The sequence below is a fragment of the Brachionichthys hirsutus genome, chromosome 16 (genome assembly GCF_040956055.1).
Source record: "Brachionichthys hirsutus isolate HB-005 chromosome 16, CSIRO-AGI_Bhir_v1, whole genome shotgun sequence".
NCBI lineage: Eukaryota > Metazoa > Chordata > Actinopteri > Lophiiformes > Brachionichthyidae > Brachionichthys > Brachionichthys hirsutus.
This window is the reverse complement of record NC_090912.1, coordinates 672058-674557: the sequence shown is the minus strand read 5'-3', so window position 1 is coordinate 674557 and position 2500 is coordinate 672058. Positions and strand designations below refer to the sequence as shown.

General features: G+C 50.3%; 1 protein-coding gene across 1 annotated transcript in view; it reads right to left on the bottom strand.

Moving 5' to 3' along the window:
- The window catches only part of med15 (mediator complex subunit 15), a 5737-nt gene extending 4415 nt beyond the window's left edge, over window positions 1–1322 (bottom strand). Inside the window, exons 1-4 of the mRNA XM_068749530.1 lie at window positions 1192–1322; window positions 247–334; window positions 133–184; window positions 32–55 (exon numbers count right to left, since the gene is read on the bottom strand). Of these exons, the coding sequence (XP_068605631.1) occupies window positions 32–55; window positions 133–184; window positions 247–334; window positions 1192–1259 (232 nt within the window). The 5' untranslated portion in view covers window positions 1260–1322. The remainder of the gene's footprint in view (window positions 1–31; window positions 56–132; window positions 185–246; window positions 335–1191) is intronic.
- Between the last annotated feature and the right edge of the window lie 1178 nt (window positions 1323–2500).

The following is a 2500-nucleotide window of genomic DNA, read 5'->3' as shown; positions in this document are numbered from 1 at the left end:
CGCCGGTCCGGCAGAGGCCCCGCCCACTCACCCGGCCCCCCGAGAGTCTTCTTATCTGTGAAGCAGACACACGGCGTCGGTTTCTGCTGCGTCAGCGACACTTCAAAGCGACGGCTTTAAGGAAACACTTACGGATGTCTCTGAAGTGAATGATGAGCCTCGCCACCAGAGACAAATACTCGTCCTGCAGAGAGGAGACAGCGTGAGGGGGGGGGGGGGTGAGTCGTCCTCCTCCGGAGTTCTTACCTTGGACTTGGCTTTGACGTAGACGTGGTTCTCCATGTCGTTGCTCGTCTTCGTGTGGGGGGTTCCAGCGTTCCTCATCGCCTCCTCGCTGGAAGGAAACTCCAGAATTAACCGTTTCATCACAAACCCTTCTCAAATCAACGCTAAAAACAAGGAAAACACGTCTTAATTCCCGTATAAATACACAGACGTGTGTAGCCATGAGAAGCAGCCAATCAGGTACGACCGTCAATCGGGCCTCCCGAAAACTCAAAGCATTCGATTCATGATTCCCATTCGCTATAATTGATTGAGAAGGAAATTGAAGATAAATCTCACCGAGATTCCGTTTTTAGCTCCTTAAATATTAACATTTTTTTTTGTCATCTATGATCTTAAACAGCGTCTGGAAAGGAAAATCAAAAGATTTAAACGTTGTTTAAAATGTTCGATCACACCCCCCCGATAGTACCGAGATTCATCAATGACCATCTCTGGTCTGCTGTCAAAGCTACAGCAACGTTAGCATAACAGAGCACGCCTTTAATGCTACTATAGCACAGCGATAATCAGGCTACACGTTAGCGCAGCCCTGCGACGCTTCGGGCCATTAAATCACAGCAAACTGAAGCCACACACGGACAGACTGATTTTACCCGCTCTATGAACGCTACAAACATTAGCTGCTCACGAAGCTAGCTATTAAACGATCACACGCATCTCCGTGCATTAAAGTGCGGCTCGTTTTAGCCGTGCCGAATAAAAGTATGGCTCAAAACCTGCCTATGAACGATCCCCCGCGCCGCTACGCGTCCTTTTTAAGCCCGTGCTTCGCGAACCGCTTTAATCGACGGAATTTCTGAGCACGGTTTGACGGGACGCTCTCCCGCTGAGCTAGCGTTAGCTAAACTTGCTAGGCTAACGCAACAGAGAGAATTAACTAGCTAAAAGAGGAGGTCATCTCACATCTGAACGACCACTTTCTGTCGGAACTGCGGGCTCATCCAGTCGCTGTCCGGTCCGGGAACTTCCATTGTAGAAATATTATTTTAAAGAGGTTTTTATTTGAAGTGTTCGATGTTTTCCTGCTTTTCCTCCTTCCGCTCGGAGGAAAATGGCGAATGCTCTGTTTGTGTCCTGAACGCCGCCTGCTGGGTTGAAGGAGTAACTGCAGCTGCAGCCGACGGAGAGGAGCGGAGAATGTTCATCGGGGGGGGGGGGGGGGGTCATATTTATGATGTATAATCTGAATTAATCTTGAATCAATACTCACACTGTGATCAGTGGAAACACTTTATTGATATTTTGTCAACAACAACGATTGACAAATACACACATTTACTAATAGAACAATAAAGACAGACATGAGAGGAGAGTAAAGAGTGAAGAGCCGAGTCAGGTAAGTGGGCTGCTGCAGAGAAAAACCAACCACTCAGTCAGACCGGGATCGGCGTGGTAAGGCTGATAAACAAAGAGACACACGTGTTAGTTTATAGCTCCAGGTGAACAACGTAAAACTTTACCTTCGTCTGAACCCCGTCCTGACGTGTCTCTGTGGGCTTTACCTTCAGCTCAGGTGTGTTAACGGGTTTCCCGTCTCGCCTGACCGACACCAGCCGAGCACGCCCGCTCCTCGGGTAGCCGTCCTCCACCTCCAGGTGACACACCAGCACCGCCGACTTCAGGTAGACGAGCAGCCGCCGAGCAGGATGCCAGTCGATGGCGAAGCTGAAGACAGAGGTTAGCTTAGCTTAGCTTAGCTTAGCGTAGAGTCCAATAACAGGAAGGTGCAAATGAAGTAGCTTAGCATCGAGAACGACCTGCTAGCCGGCTACTCGGTGGCGGTAGTAACACTTCATGGTAGCCGATCATTGATTGATCCTGATTGATCAGAAGTGGACCCTCACCTGGATCTCAGTCGCTGGATCTCAGACAGCAACTCGAACTGACCCATGTATCGCTGCATGGCCTCCAGCAGGGCGGCGCTCAGCTCCGAATGTCTTCCAGACACGCAGTCCTCCAGCAGATCAGCTGTGCCCTTGATCACCTGATCAACAGATCAACCAATCAGCTTCTGTCTGGTGATGAACCGGCTGATGTGCTGTTACCTGCAGCCTGAAGTGGTTGTCTTGGCTCCAGGTGACCGACAGCTTCATTGGCTCCAGCTCATTGGAGGACGTGTCTGGGAGGGGGCGTGGCCTGAGCTCCACACACAGCTCTGATTGGTTGAAGTGCAGCAAGTTGATCTGCATGACATCCTGTTGAGCGGAGACGT